At 53.3% G+C, this 13,417-nt stretch overlaps 1 protein-coding gene across 6 annotated transcripts in view; it reads left to right on the top strand.

The window, feature by feature from the left end:
• NUP98 (nucleoporin 98 and 96 precursor) overlaps positions 1-13,417 on the top strand; it is a 33,815-nt gene that overhangs the window by 19,489 nt on the left and 909 nt on the right. For all 6 annotated transcript variants that reach the window (XM_085069410.1, XM_085069233.1, XM_085069323.1 and 3 more), the window contains 13 exons: positions 8-172; positions 3,136-3,312; positions 4,250-4,400; positions 5,272-5,692; positions 6,503-6,732; positions 7,040-7,309; positions 8,357-8,514; positions 8,636-8,779; positions 10,092-10,234; positions 10,731-10,952; positions 11,745-11,986; positions 12,547-12,701; positions 13,060-13,171. In XM_085069410.1, coding sequence (XP_084925536.1) covers positions 8-172; positions 3,136-3,312; positions 4,250-4,400; positions 5,272-5,692; positions 6,503-6,732; positions 7,040-7,309; positions 8,357-8,514; positions 8,636-8,779; positions 10,092-10,234; positions 10,731-10,952; positions 11,745-11,986; positions 12,547-12,701; positions 13,060-13,171 — 2,590 coding nt within the window. The remainder of the gene's footprint in view (positions 1-7; positions 173-3,135; positions 3,313-4,249; positions 4,401-5,271; positions 5,693-6,502; positions 6,733-7,039; positions 7,310-8,356; positions 8,515-8,635; positions 8,780-10,091; positions 10,235-10,730; positions 10,953-11,744; positions 11,987-12,546; positions 12,702-13,059; positions 13,172-13,417) is intronic.

The raw sequence follows: 13,417 nt of genomic DNA, 5'->3' as shown, positions 1-13,417 counted from the left end.
ACCACAGGTAGCACACTTTTCCAAGTATGGCTTGCAAGATTCAGATGAGGAGGAGGAAGATCATCCTTCAAAAGTGGACACCAAGAAGTTAAAGACCACACCTGTGCCACCCCCAGGGCACCTGCTGCCCCAGCAGATGGCCCTGAACGGCAAACCAGCACCCCCAGCTCAGGTAGAAGGAGAACAGTGGCTAAAGGGGGTTGATGACATGGAATTTGGAGAGTAGCTGGTGCCTGGGAAGGGGGTGGTTGGAGTAACCTGGAATCTGGAGAGTGAAGCCTTGCAGAAACTCTTCTGAATCTGCGGCACCAACTGAGTGGCTGCATGTTGTTTTCCTTTGAGACACTTGACATTTCAGACTGAGGATGGGGCGGGGAGGCTTTCAACGCTTGTTTCTTGTTTGAATTCTAGTCTGAGTTTGGCAGATTTGCACCTCTTCTGGAAGAACCCTTGTTTTTGTGACTATTAAATGCACGCCCGTAATGCCAACGCCGTGTGCTGCCTGCCTGGACAGTGATGCTGTGCACTCAGTTGCCTTTACCACCATTAGTGTGCAAGAGTGTCTGCTTTTTATTTTAAGAATGTGCTCTATTTTTATTAAAATAATTCTTTTGTAAGGCTGGCTATATGCTGGCTTTCTAAAACATATTTGTGTTGGATGTGACTGCTTTAAACCTTTGCAAAACATCCTCAGTGCTGGGCCCGTCTCACACATGAATGTTTGATCCACAGGCAGTGTTTGATCCAATTCACTGGGAATTCCAGGAGCCCAGGTGGGCAAGAGGCCAGTGGCCCCTGGGCTGTCCCAGCCATGGTGTGGCCACAGGCCCAGGGCAGGGATTGTCCCCCAGAGCAGGGATTGTCCCCCTGTGCTGGGCACTGTGAGACACCTTGAGTGCTGTTTCCAGTTCTGGGTCCTCAGGGCAGGAGAGACATTGAGGGGCTGCAGAGTGTCCAGGGAAAGGAACAGAGCTGGGAACGGTTTGGAGCACCAGGAATGGCTGAGGGAGCTGGGAAAGAGCAGAACCTAGAGCAAAGGAGACTCAGGGGGAACCTTCTGGCTCTGTACAGCTCCTGACAGGAGAGTGGAGCAGGAAATGGCCTCAAGTTGTGCCAGCGGAGGTTTAGGTTGGGTATTGGGAGAATTTCTTCCTGGAAAGGGCTGTCCAGCCTTAGCACAGCTGTCCAGGGCACTGGTGGAGTCCCCATCCCTAGAGGGATATCACAGCCCTGTGGATGTGGCACTTGGGGACATAGTCAGTGTTGGCCCTGGCAGTGCTGGGGAAGGGTTGGACTCAGTGGGCTCAGAGCCTTTTCCAGCCTCAGTAGTTCTGTGTTTCTAACATGGAAGAGCTTTTCCCTGGTATCCAGCATGAACCTCTGCTGGCTGCTTGTGTGGCAGGAGAACAGAGCTCTCCTGGCAGGGGAGAGGGGCTGTCAGGACCCTGATCCCTGTACAGCAGTTCCAGGAGAACTGGCTGCTCCCTGGGCAGGGCATGGTGCTGCTGGGGCAGGCTGGGGGCTGCCACCTCTTGGTGGGCTCTGCAAGGAGAATCCCAGAGTAGTGGCCAGCTGCTGCTCCAGCCCTCCCAGCTCCTGAGCTAATTAACATCCACTCATTCATCCCTCTGCTGGAGTAGATCCTTAATTACTTGCATTTTGAGCTGCACACGTGGCTGCACAACAGCCTCACCTCAGTTCCCTTTCCTCCTTCATGTTCAGATCAGAGGGACCAGAGCTGTGGTTTTAAATACTCAGGAATACTGGGAATATCTCTGATATATTCAAACATTCTTACACATTCCAGTGAACTTAGCAAAAACCCCTCCAGGTTCATTAACCTCTCTGACTTGCATACCATTAACTCTGGTTTTAATTTCTGAAGTGAGAAAAAAAACTCATTTGGTTTCCCAAACCCCTAAGAAACATCATAGCATGGCTTAGAACCTTCCAAAGTCTTGGTATAGAGCACATCTGATAATATTATTATTTGGGCTGCAAGAAGCATTTAGTATCTAGATTTGGATTTTGTTTTGTCTTCCCTCACTAACTTAAATACTAATGAATTTATTAATGTTGCAAGGGAACCTGCTGCATTAAAGCCCAATGAAGGGAGCAGTGAAACTCGTGTGTTTCTAACCACATTTTGACTTGTAAATCTGTTCCACATGCAGGGCCAGGCTCAGATTCCACATCTGCCACTCTGTTCTGTCCTTACAAACCCCTGGGGTTATTTTATCTGCCTCAGCTGAGAACTTTCACCCCTTTCTGGCTGATCCTACAGAGCTAAGCACAGCCTTGTGAATGTGCTCCTTAATTCCTGAGCAGGACTCCCAGAGCACTCCCAGCCTAGGTTTCCTCACTCCTTTTTTGCATCACTTCAGTGGTCTGTACTGTGTTTTTTCTGGGAAGCAGGGAAGCTGGAAGCATGAGGGTTTCACAGGACACAAGGCTAAGTTATGGGATGGTTAAACTGGAGCCAAACCAGTACCTGGGAGCTCAGGTCCCACAGACTGAGCTGGGCAAAAGTACAGTCCATGGCAGTGACCAGAGTTAGCTATAGAATCATGGAATGGTTTGGGCTGGAAGGACCTAAAAGATCATCCAGTGCCACCCCTGCCATGGCAGGGACACCTTCCACTGTCCCAGGCTGCTCCAAGCCCCAATGTCCAACCTGGCCTTGGACACTGCCAGGGATCCAGGGGCAGCCACAGCTTCTCTGGGAATTCCATCCCAGGGCCTCCCCACCCTGCCAGGGAACCACATAAAATGCAGTTCATTGTGGAACGTAGACTCTGTGACTGGAATTTGTGCCACGTGGGATGGATTTGGGAGGAGGGGAGGGGGAGGCAGGATCCACAGAGCTCTCCCTTTCCTGAGCACGTGAGAACTGGAAAGCTGAAGAAGTTTCCTAAACTGAATGGCAGAACTGGGAAAACTCTAGGAAGGCACTGCTGACCTGGGACTGCACTTCCCTGGCCTGGCACACCCTGCTGGTTCTGTGTCCATCCCTGAGCTCAGCGTGGAGCCTCGGCAGAGCCCTGAACGCTCCGTGGCACCTCAGGTGACAGTCAGGGCTGTGACTCTGTCCTGGCAAAGCTGGCTCTGGGTGTGACGTGGCCTCTGTATCCGCAGCCCCCGGAGCTGGAGCAGCTGGGCAGGGTGGTGGAGCTGGACAGTGACATGGCTGACATCACCCAGGAGGCAGCCCAGGAGCCCTTCGCAGAGGATGCCCTGGCAGAGGAGCAGGAGGCAGTGCCGGCGTCCACTCACATCGCGTCCACCCAGGGCATCAACCCCTATGTCCTGCAGGTCAGTGTCCTGCCAGTCTACCTCTCCAGGAGAGGCCTTGGAAAATCACTCCTCCAGGGATGGATTTGCTTCCCCAAGGGTATTTACACACCAGCTTGTGATGAACTGCATCACATAGAGTGGGATTGAGCTCACACACCACATCTGTGTCCCGGGGGAAACCTCACACATGGAAAACTCAGTGCTGACATGAAACACCTTAAAGCCAGAACTTAGATTTCAGAAGTCTGGAGTGTGGGCCCTGGGATAAGCTGAATGAATACCGGAGCAGCTGCCTTGGGGGTCTTGATTTGGGGCTTGGTGTTGATGCTTTAATTTCACAATAACACAGAAGGTCTGGGTTGAGAAAAACCATAAAGCCCATCCAGCCCCAACGCCTGCCATGGGCAGGAACACCTTCCACTATCTCAAGCTCCTTCAACCTGGCCTTGGACACAGCTTCTCTGGGCACCCTGGGCCAGGGCCTCCCCACCCTCCCAGGGAAGTGTTTCTCTCCAGTATCCCATCTAACCCTGCCCTCTGACAGTAGGAAGCCATTCCCCCTTGTCGTGTCCCTCCAGGCCTTTGTCATTTTTGTGGAAGGAAAGTACCTTGAACACTTTTGGGCTTCTACCTGTAATAAAGAATAATTTCTGGTCTTTAAGTTGACAAACAGCAGAGAGAACTAAGAAACCAGGATTCTTTTGGGATGTCATCCCCATCCCTAACAAGTCCTGTGCACTGATTTAATGAGTAGTTGTAAAACCTCATCCATCAGGTGACAAGCCTGAGCTGTGCCTCCACTGTTCCCTTGGAATTTGCAGTGTGGCTGTGTTGTTTGGTCATGTGCTGCATGTAGGAGGTTTTTTTGGGTGGGAAGAGCTATTTTGATGAGCTTAGTGAGCTGCTGCTGTGGGAGGGATTGCTGATGTTCTGGCTTGGCTTCCCACATCCTCAGATCATGAAAGCTTCCTTGCTTGCTGATGATGATGACCTGGATTTGATCCTGGATTATCCTGGGAAGCAACCTGTCAAGATGGACACTTCCCAAGAGATCTGCTCTCCAAGGCTCCCCATTTCAAAATCACAAGGACACAAAAAACACTCAGGTATGGTGAGAAACCACAGATTGTGTGAAGGAAGAAGTGAAATTTAACACAAGCAGGCAAAATCCTGTAGTCTACAGCAGTTCCTCCTGCCACTCCCTCCTCCTCTGTTCATTCCCTGTTCCAGCATGAGCAGTGCCCCAAGGGTTGTGGGAGCTCTGCTGCCTGGAGCACCTCCTCACCTCCTCCTCTGATGTTTGCACTGCTCTTTTCATTTTGTTTTTCTTTTTTTCCCTCCCAGTGTGGGCTTTTTCCCCCGTTTAAGATCTCCCAGAGGCACCAACAACTTTGCAGCTTGGTTTGGAGGTGGCCCATGGTGGGTCTGCTGTGGGCACCAGCTGTGCCCAGCACAGGGCAGCCCCTACCAGATTCCCCCACTGCCCAAACTTTGCCCCTTACACCCAGTGCACCCACTAAGTGGTGCTTTCCATAGGGGTTTTGAGGAATACCTCTGGGAACAAACAGGAAGATGCTTCCTAATTGAGGACACCCATTAATTCATATCTGTTAATCCATTCAAAGCCCTTGTAGTTGACAGGGACAGACCTGAGGTATATGTGGGGCCATGTCTGACATCCCACTTGTGTTCTGATGTCTTCATTCCAGCATTAAATGAGGGACTCCTTTGGGAAGAGCCCACTGTGGAGTGGGGCTGTCGCTGGCCCATTCCTGGGAAAACCTCCTGTGTTCCTTGGGCAGTGCTGGGGCGTCAGTGGGACTCAGCACTGCAGACAGTCACACTTAGCTCCCAGTTCCCATCACACCATCCAAACGTTTGCCACTGGCTGCTCTGGGAATTGCAGGAATTCCTGAAATGTCCCCTCAAATACAGGTGTCCTTCCACTGAAACCTTCTTGCTGCTTTTCCCCACCAGTTGCCGGCCTGCTGCAATCCAAGTTTGCCAATGTCCTTTTCCAAGCACCAAGTGCTGCCATGCCAGATGCCAAGGGCCCCAGGACTTTGGGCAGCCCCCCCTCTGCTGCCCTGTGGTCAGCAGTGTCCCCGCTGGCCTCAGCATTCTCCGTGCCACCGGCAGTGCCCGAGGTGCAGGTGAAGACGGTCGGGGTGCGCCGGCAGCGTGGGCTCGTCCCTCTGGAGAGGTCCATCACCTATGGCAAAGGGAAGCTCCTGATGGATATGGGACTCTTCATGGGACGCTCGTTCCGTGTTGGCTGGGGACCCAACTGGACGCTGGTCAATTGTGGAGATCAGTTGAGTGGCTCCAGTGAAGTGGAGGATCCTCAGTTGGAGCCTGTGGAATATGGATTCCTGCCGACTCCCGTCGCTCCCAAATCGTGAGTAATGGTTTCCTTCAGAATGAGTGTGACATACTCTTCATGGCTGACAGAACCCTGGTTGCAGGTTGCTGTTCCTTCTGACATGCAAGAGTGGTGCAAGATGGTGTTAGCTGTGGAGATCTCCTTCATATCCCTTCTCCACAAAAATATCTGTCAAATCCTGGAATAGCATCGTAGGAGGATTTTTTTTTTTTAAACCAAACAAATGGCACTATCAGCCAGCACAAGGTTAAAGACAAAGTTCAAAGTTGTCCAGAAAGCTTCTAGTCTGTTGGTTCTCCCTGAGGACATCTGCCCTATCTGAGGAGCTGATAGGTTCAGGTTCTCAGTTCCCAGACACCTTAAATTCTGCCTGTGCATCCAGTGGCACACAGACCTTTAGGGTCTCCAACCATGAATTTAACTGGAATATAGTCCAGTCCCAACACTGAAGTGCTCCAAAAAGCTTGTCTGAATGTGCTCCAGCATATCTGAAGTGCTGAGGGAATGAGCTGGGGTGAAGATGTGCTTGCTGCCTTTGGAGAGTTCAGTGAGGTTTATTTGCCAAATCACAGAAAGTTTGGGTTGGGAGGGACCTTGAAGACCATCTTCTTTCAACCCCATGCTGTAGGCAGGGACACCTTCTGCTAGCCCAGGTTGATCAGGGTCCCAAAGCCTGGCTCCAAATCCCAGACTCTCACCAGGATCTTCATGCCTTGGATCATGTTTTACTCTCACATTAATTAGGACAAGCTACAGGAGCTGCCTCACTTGCATGGAGAACATGCAGAACATTTGCTACCTGGTCTATCTTTTCTTTTCCTCCAGACTCACAGAATCCCCATTCAAGGTTCATGTGGAAAAGCTGAGCTTGGAACAATGGAAGATGGACAGAGATAAGGAGCTGTATCTCACCCCTCTGGAGATAAAGCTGAAGCACAGCACTGTCCATATGGATGAGCCCTGTCCTCTCCTGGCCCCCAACCCCGGAGTTTCTGCTATCCATGACTATGCTGACTGGGCTAGGAAGGCATCTGAGGATCCCAGTGTGGCAGAGAGTGAGTATGGAATGATTCTGATTTTCACAGAATGGTTTAGGTTGGAAAAGCCCTCCCAGCCCATGGAGGCCAAGCTGTGCCCAATGGCCACCTTGTCCCCAGCCCAGAGCACTGAGTGCCACAGCCAGGCCTGCCTGGGACACCTGCAGGGATGGGGACTGCACCTCCTCCCTAGGCACCCCCTTCCAAACAGAGTGGGGACAGTGAACTCCCCAGGGTGGGGTTGGTGAACTCTCCAGGGTTATCCTCCCATGAGCTCCTCTGTTGTGTGCTTTCACTCCTGATGGCTCGGTGTGTGTCCCCACAGCCGTTGTGAAGCACTGGTGCTTGGCCTGGACGTTGTGTGAGGCCATTTGGGGCAACCTGAGGGAGCTGGAGGCCAGCCTGGAGGAGCCCAGTGAGTACGTGCTGGCCCTGGAGCGCCGCAGGGCTTTCTCGCGCTGGCTGTCGGAGACGGCGGCTGGGCGCATCGACGACGAGGTGTCGCTGTCCCGCCACGGCAGCCACGTCGAGGCTGTGTTCAGCTGCCTCACGGGCAAGAGGATCGGCGAGGCCTGCAGGCTGGCACAGCAGGCAGGTAAGCAGCCCGGGGTGCTGGGTGCTGGGCACTGCCCAGGGTGCTGGGTGCCGGGCACTGCCCAGGCTGGCATTGCTGGGGGTCTGGGCAGGGCCGGGAGCTGGACTGGATGATCCTGTGGGTCCTTCCTACTCTGGATATTCTGTTACTCTCTAAGGTTCCTGAATCTCAGCTTTTGTGTAGAGGAGGAAGGAGATGCACAAAGGGGGTTTAAACTTAGAGAGCTCATGGTCCCTGGCTGCTCTGCATGTGGAGTGTTCCCTTGTCAGTGACCACAGAATCACAGCATGGTTTGGGTTGGAAGGGACTTGAGGGATCATCCAGTCCCACCCCCTGCCATGGGCAGGGACTCCTTCCACTAGACCAGGTTGCTCCAAGCCTCATGCAGCCTAGCTTTGAAGATTGGGTGGGAGCTGCTGCTGGAATCCCTGGTTCCCTTCACTCTGGCTCTGTCAGCTACCCTCCGTTAGGAAGTGCTGCTGGATTGCATTTGGAACTGGGAGTTTTCACAGTCACTTGTTTGAATTTTTAATGAACATTCTTTTTAATTGAGCCTCTGTTCAGACATTTTACATTTGGGTTAAAAACGTGTATTTTCAGAGCCTTATGGCAGGTTTTATCCTTGTTATATATATATATGGAATGATTCTGATTTTCACAGAATGGTTTAGGGATATATATATATATCCCATTATACATATATATCCCTGTCTGTTATATCAGTTCACATTAAATTTCGTTTGTCTCCTTTGGGGACACCACCCCACCCACTACTCTGTCTCCTCCTCCCACTCCTGTCAGGTGTTTATGGAGTGGTCTATTTAATAAGAAATATTGGAGTTGTGGTCTCCCCATCCCTGGCAGTGTTCCAGGCTAGGTTGGATGGGGTTTGGAACAACCTGGTCTAGCAGCAGTTGTCCCTGCCCATGGCAGGGGTGGAGCAAGACGAGTTTTAGGATCCCTCCCAACCCAAAGCTGTCTGGGGCCCTAGGCTGTGCCCACAGGCCGAGTGTGCAGCCCTGCCCAGGCTCACAGCTGTCCCTGCAGGTGACCACCGCCTGGCCCTGCTGCTGTCCCAGCTGGCGGGCAGCCAGCCCGTGCGGGACCTGCTGACGCTGCAGCTGGTGGATTGGCACCGCCTGCACAGCGACCGCTTCATCCAGGAGGAGCGCCTGCGCCTCTTCGCGCTGCTGGCGGGCAAACCGGTGAGGATGGACCTGCTGGGCCTCAGAGCCCTCCCCACGCAGGGAGGGGGCTCCCCTCAGTGCCAGCCACACAGCTGGCACGTGTGGGTGGCGCGTGGCTGAGCGGTGTTTGTGTCCCCAGGTGTGGCAGCTCTCGGAGAGGATCAGTGTCAACGTGTGCTCGCTGCTGGACTGGAAGCGCTGCGTGGCTGTGCACCTGTGGTACCTGCTGCCCCCCACAGCCTCCATCTCCAAGGCCCTGGCTATGTATGAGGCAGCCTTTCAGGTGGGTCACTGCCTCCTGCCCAAAGGAGCCCTTCAGGCTGCTCCTGCCTGTCTGATACTGCATGGAGGCTGCTGTGAGCAGCCAGGAATCACTGGGTGTGGGCTTGAGTGTAAGACACAGGGAATGGCTTCCCACTGCCAGAGGTCAGGGATGGATGGGATATTGGGAAGGAATTCCTCCCTGGGAGGGTGGGGAGGCCCTGGGATAGAATTCCCAGAGAAGCTGTGGCTGCCCCTGGATCCCTGGCAGTGTCCAAGGGAGGATTGGATGGGACTTGGAGCAGTCTGGGACAGTGGAAGGTGTTCCCATGGCATGGGGTGGAGCTGGGTGATCTTTAAGGTCCCTTCCAACCCAAACCATTCTAGGATTCTATAGAATCATAAATTCTGTGGAGAAAACCCATTTATGGAGTGTTTCCAGGTTCTGTCTAGCTGTTTGACAGATGGACAAAATTAGGAAGAGGGACAGGGGCCAGCAGCAGGAAGGCCCTTTTGAGCCAGGCAGCTTTTCCCACTGGTGTCATTAATCCTCAGCTGCCTTGTCCAGCAGCCTGTGGTGCCCTACACCCTGTGTGTGTCCCCCAGCCCCTGTCCCACACCCTGTGTGTGCCCCCCAGCCCCTGTCCCACACCCTGTGTGTGCCTTCTCTGTCCTACACCCCCTGTGGCTCCATGCATTATGCAGAGCCCCCTGGGTTGTCGCAGAGCTCTCAGCTCTGTGTGCAGCAGGACAAAGGATTCTGCTGAAAAACTTGTTTAATCATTTAACTAAAGCCAGCTCAGCCCTCTATCCTCAAGGCAGCCTAAGCACAGCAGCAAGTCTGGAAAGTTGTCCCTGATGTTTGCTTCAATATTTAGTGTTCTCTCTGTACAGTGTTCAGCACTTCTAAAAAATCAACTGCAGTGAAAGTTCCCTGTTAAATTGTTTTGGTTGACTCAGGGTGTTCAGTGCTGCTCTTGGCTGCCCAGACTCTGCTTAGCCACAGAGAGAAGGCTCACAGGGATGCACCAGCTTTGTTCCATCCAGTCCTACATGGTTTTCCAGCTGTAAAATCCTTCAGGAATACAGGCTGTGTGTGGGAGCTGGCTGTACCTCCAGGCAGTGGTTTGTGAGAGCTCAGTGTGAGACACAAACCATCCAAAGCCTTTTGGATTCAGGTTTTTGGTCCATAGTTCTGGGGGAGGTTCCAACTGCAGGTGCAGTTGGTTGCACCTTCTTTGGAGCAGAAAAATTCTCCTGAGCCTGCTGAACTGTGGAATTCAGTTCTGTTCAGAATATTATTTTTAAATTTACTGTTAAAACTATCTCCTTAGAACACCTCAGAGTGTGAAAAATACGCCTGCTGTCCTCTGCCTCCTTACCTGGAAGATTCTGGGTGTGTCATTGAAGAAGATGACAATGCAGGAAGGCCCCTGAGAGATGTCTGCTTCCATTTGTTAAAGCTCTACAGTGACAGGTAAGTGGGCAAAGTGTTCAAAAAGCATTCAGAAAAATCATGATCAGTCAGTGACTTCCTGAGTTCACAACCCAGGGGTATGAAATCAGCCTGAACCACTTAGAGCAGTCCAAAATCAGCCTCACATGAACCCCCTGACAGAAGGTGGTGTCACACCTGGGGGTGGTAGAGATGGGGAACCTTAAGCTTTGGGGCAAGTTTGTGGGATTTCAGGTACTTCCTGTGTCTAAAGAGTGCAGGAAGGCTTCTGTAGCTGCCTGTTTTGAAGGCAGTGAGAAATACGCAGGGGAGCACATAGAGAGGAAAAGGGGTGACAGTCTGGGTGCAGACTCAGAAGAATTTTAGCAGTAAATACTGTTATTTTTCTTCTTAAAAAAGAAAACCAAACCCCCGCACTGATGTAAATCACACCCGTGGAGGTGGGTGAAGGGAAGGAACTGAATTTGATTTTGTGGGCACAATCAGCTATTTCAGTTACCAGTGTTTTCCTCTGCAGGTCCTACGAGCTTGACCAGCTGCTGGATCCCAGGAGTGTCACCTCTGACCCGCTGGATTTCCACCTCAGCTGGCACCTGTGGGAGGTGCTCAGGGCCCTGAACTACTCCCACCTGTCCCAGCAGAGCTGGGGGGTGCTGAACACCAGCTATGCTGCCCAGCTGGAGAGCGAGGGGCTGTGGGAATGGGCTGTGTTCGTGATGCTGCACGAGCCTGACACACAGTGAGTGACCTGTGTGACTGTTGTGAGCAGTGACATGCAGTGAGTGACCTGTGTGACTGTTGTGAGCAGTGACATGCAGTGAGTGACCTGTGTGACTGTTGTGGGCAGTGACATGCAGTGAGTGACCTGTGTGACTGTTGTGGGCAGTGACATGCAGTGAGTGACCCGTGTGACTGTTGTGGGCAGTGACACACAGTGAGTGACCCTGTGTGACTGTTGTGGGCAGTGACACGCAGTGAGTGACCTGTGTGACTGTTGTGGGCAGTGACATGCAGTGAGTGACCTGTGTGACTGTTGTGGGCAGTGACACTCAGTGAGTGACCCGTGTGACTGTTGTGGGCAGTGACACGCAGTGAGTGACCCTGTGTGACTGTTGTGGGCAGTGACATGCAGTGAGTGACCTGTGTGACTGTTGTGAGCAGTGACACGCAGTGAGTGACCTGTGTGACTGTTGTGGGCAGTGACACACAGTGAGTGACCCTGTGTCACTGTTGTGGGCAGTGACACGCAGTGAGTGACCTGTGTGACCCACACTGACTGACCCTGTTGTGAGCCTTGAAATACCATGAGTTCAGTTCTAAGGAGCTGTGGTTATCATGGCTTCTCCCCCATGAGCTGTGCACCCAGAGGGCTTCATGCCACTTGGGAAAATGCCAGGATCCCTGGCTGGTTTGGGGCGGGAGGGGCCTTGCAGACCATCTCGTTGTGATGTCCTCCCCTTGTACTGAGGTGACCTGGTGGTGGGTGACAGAAGGAGGGCTCGTTGCAGTGACAGCTGCCCTCTGTCCCCAGCACCCGGGAGAAGGCTGTGCGGGAGCTGCTGAGCCGGCACTGCGCCCTGGCCGAGAGCGCCGAGTCCTGGGCCAAGGAGACCTTCCTGACGCAGCGCCTCTGCATCCCCCCACACTGGATCCACGAGGCCAAGGCGGTTCGGGCGAGGATGGAGGGTGACAAGCACAAAGAGGCTCTTTTCCTGCTTAAGGCTGGGCACTGGAACCAGTGCCACAAGCTGGTTGTCAGGCACTTGGCCTCAGGTGGGTCTGTGCTGCTGCTCTTTCACCCTGTCCTTTGAACAGCACACACAGGCATGGCAGGACTAGGAGTGGGGTCCCAGGGCTGGAGCCCCTCTGCTCTGGAGCCAGGCTGGGAGAGCTTGGGATGTCCAGCCTGGAGAGAAGGTTCTAGGGAGATCTTAAAGCCTCTTCCAGTGCCTAAAGGGGCTCCAGAAGAGCCGGAGAGGGGCTTGGGACAAGTGGAAGGGGATGGGACTGGATGATATTTAAGGTCCCTCCCATCCCAAACCAGTGACTGATTGCATGACTCCAGGCCATAGGCTGGCCAGTGAAGAAATCAGGTGGGTTTGGATCAGCAGGGTTAGCACAGAAGGCCTGGCAATTCCAAACCAGCTCTCCCTGGATACCTGGTGTGGTGCTTTTCCTGGTCAGGCAGGGGAGCAGGGTGGTGCTTTCCCTGCTGCATAGCCCCCCCTTCCTGGGGCACAAGGGCAGTAGTGACGTTCCTGTTCCCTGATCCTGTGGGTGTCCCTGCTATGGGAGACCGGGTGGCCTCTGTTCCTAACTCCTCTTTTCTCCAGATGCAATTATCAATGAGAATTACAAGTACCTGAAAGGATTCCTGGAAGAGCTGGCGCCTCCGGAGCACAGCGCGCTCATCCAGGACTGGGAGCTGGCAGGGCTGGTCTACCTCGACTACATCCGTGTGAATGAGATGCTGGACAGGATTCAGCAGGTAATAGCAGCTTCTTGGCAGCTTTTTTCCCTGGAGTGTGGATTGAAGTTGTTGCTGACTGTTCAGGGGGAGTTGGTGCTTCCCTTTGGCAGACACTTCAAACAGAACATGGGGCATCTCTAAAACCAGGAATTTGCTATCTCCTGTCACAACAAGGGATGGCTCTGCCCTGCAGATGTGCTCTGTGGGTGTGTGATGGTGACAAGGGGAAGGGACAAACCCAGCAGTCTGTGTCCATCCCCCCTGAATTCTGGTTTTCAAGCTTCCCCTTTTCCCACTGTGGCATTAGTTCAGGCAGGTGTTGGTGTACAGTGTCACCTGGTGGGTGAGTTTGGCCCTGACTCCTGTGTGCTTGCAGCTGGATTGTTCCACCTACGAGCTGGAGAGGTTACACACCAAAGTGACATCCCTGTGCAACAGGATAGAGCAGCTCCAGTGCCACGATGCCAAGGACCGCCTGGCTCAGTCAGGTATGGTGCCATCCCTGTCCAGCAGTTCCCTGGGACAGCCAGTTCCACACCTGGCTGGCACCTGGCTGCAGGTGTATCCCCACATCACAGAATCATTTCGGTTGGAAAAGGCCTTTCAGATTGAGTACAACCCTTCCCCAGCATCACCACGGCCACCACTAACCCCCGTTCCCAAGTGCCACATCCACATGGCTGGGAAATCCCTCAGGGATGGGGACTCCACCACTGCCCTGGGCTGCTGTGCCA

This window comes from Lichenostomus cassidix, chromosome 1 (genome assembly GCF_008360975.1).
Source record: "Lichenostomus cassidix isolate B80296 chromosome 1, HeHo_3.0, whole genome shotgun sequence".
NCBI classification, from domain to species: domain Eukaryota; kingdom Metazoa; phylum Chordata; class Aves; order Passeriformes; family Meliphagidae; genus Lichenostomus; species Lichenostomus cassidix.
Note: the sequence above shows the minus strand (reverse complement) of the source record. Positions and strands in the feature narration are given on the sequence as shown.